General features: G+C 63.8%; 1 protein-coding gene across 1 annotated transcript in view; it reads right to left on the reverse strand.

Moving 5' to 3' along the window:
• Positions 1–948, reverse strand: part of COA8 (cytochrome c oxidase assembly factor 8) — a 34830-nt gene extending 33882 nt beyond the window's left edge. Inside the window, exon 1 of the mRNA XM_007455594.1 lies at positions 829–948. Coding sequence (XP_007455656.1) covers positions 829–948 — 120 coding nt within the window. The remainder of the gene's footprint in view (positions 1–828) is intronic.
• Between the last annotated feature and the right edge of the window lie 428 nt (positions 949–1376).

The raw sequence follows: 1376 nt of genomic DNA on the forward strand, positions 1-1376 counted from the left end.
TGGGTGGGGGGCGGGGGCAGGCTGCACCGCGCAGCATGCGGAACTTCCACGACCAGGGAAAGAACTCGCATCCTCTGCAATGGAAGCGCGGAGTCTTACGCACTGGACCGCCAGGGAGGTCCAGTATTTTTAGGCTTCATTGAAATATTCTATCTGCAGTCCATTCCACACCGTTAGTCCAAATTTTCATGTGACAGTTGGAATGAAGGCCTACGGCTCCCTCAAACAAAACATCCTGCCCCAAAGAAGTGCAATTTATAAAAACTGCTCGCCACCCCTTGCTGCTAAAGATATTCATCTTTGTGCATCTTTGGTCAGTAACACGCATATATGCACACAGTTTCCAAACCAGAAAAAGCGTTCAACGTGAAGTCCTACAAGATATGACGATAGTTTGTCATCACTTGACGAAAAGCACTAATACTTTGAACGAGGCCGAGCGCGCGCGAACACACACACACACACGCTGTGCTTATCAACAGCTCTTTAAATGTAAAGACTAATTATCCTCGACAAGAAATAAGGTACGTATAAACTTCCTAGCTGACTCTGCTCTACTTAACAGAAGTTCTGTCAACAGCCCCGGGGTGGCGGCGACGCAGGACACTTGGGGGCTCCGGGGCCTCCCCACCCGCCCGTCCCCCTACGCCGCGTACGCTGCTCCGCGCCAGGCCCGTGCCGGCTCGGGGACCCTGCTCCCGGAGCTCAGCCGAGGCCGCCAGTGCGGCAACGCAGGTGAGCGCCCACGTGTGTCCCTGAGGGGCGCGGCCCGGGTCTGTCGCCCCTCGCGGTCACTCCCGGCCCAACCTCTCCGGGAACCACGCTCACCTGGCTCGGCGCGGCATCCCTGCGCTCACCGCCGCGCTCGGGGACGAGCTGGCAGCCGCCGCCGGAGAAGGCGCGGCAGAGAGGAAGGCGGAACCCCCTTGGTGGTCGCAAGGCCGCCATGGCTGCCGTCCGCCGGCTACCGCACGCACACCGGAGTCGCGACGGTGCGAGGGGCTGCCTTACGGCACGGTCGCAAAGTCCGCGGGAGGGGACGACTCGGCCGACCATGAGCTTGCCCGGCATGTGACAGGCTGCGTGGGCGGCCGAACGGCGCGAGTGCGCCCGGGTGGCAGCTCCTCGGGCGCGGGCCTTCCAGAGGGTTGCGCTAGGCGGCTAGCGGCGGGCTCAGCAAGGGTCGAGGTGCATCGCGGACGCCGGAGGACTTTTTCCCAGGGCGGGGGGTGTTCGGCCCGGGGGCGGGGCTGCCGGTCCCGGTGACTGCAGGACTGAGGGGCTTTGGCGACGAAGCGTGCGATGGCGCGGGCTGCGCAGGTGAGCGAGGGCGGAGGCCTCCGCGGGGGGGGGCGGGGGGCGGGGGGGGCGCGCGG

This window comes from Lipotes vexillifer, unplaced genomic scaffold (assembly GCF_000442215.2).
Source record: "Lipotes vexillifer unplaced genomic scaffold, Lipotes_vexillifer_v1.1 scaffold584, whole genome shotgun sequence".
Lineage (NCBI taxonomy): Eukaryota > Metazoa > Chordata > Mammalia > Artiodactyla > Lipotidae > Lipotes > Lipotes vexillifer.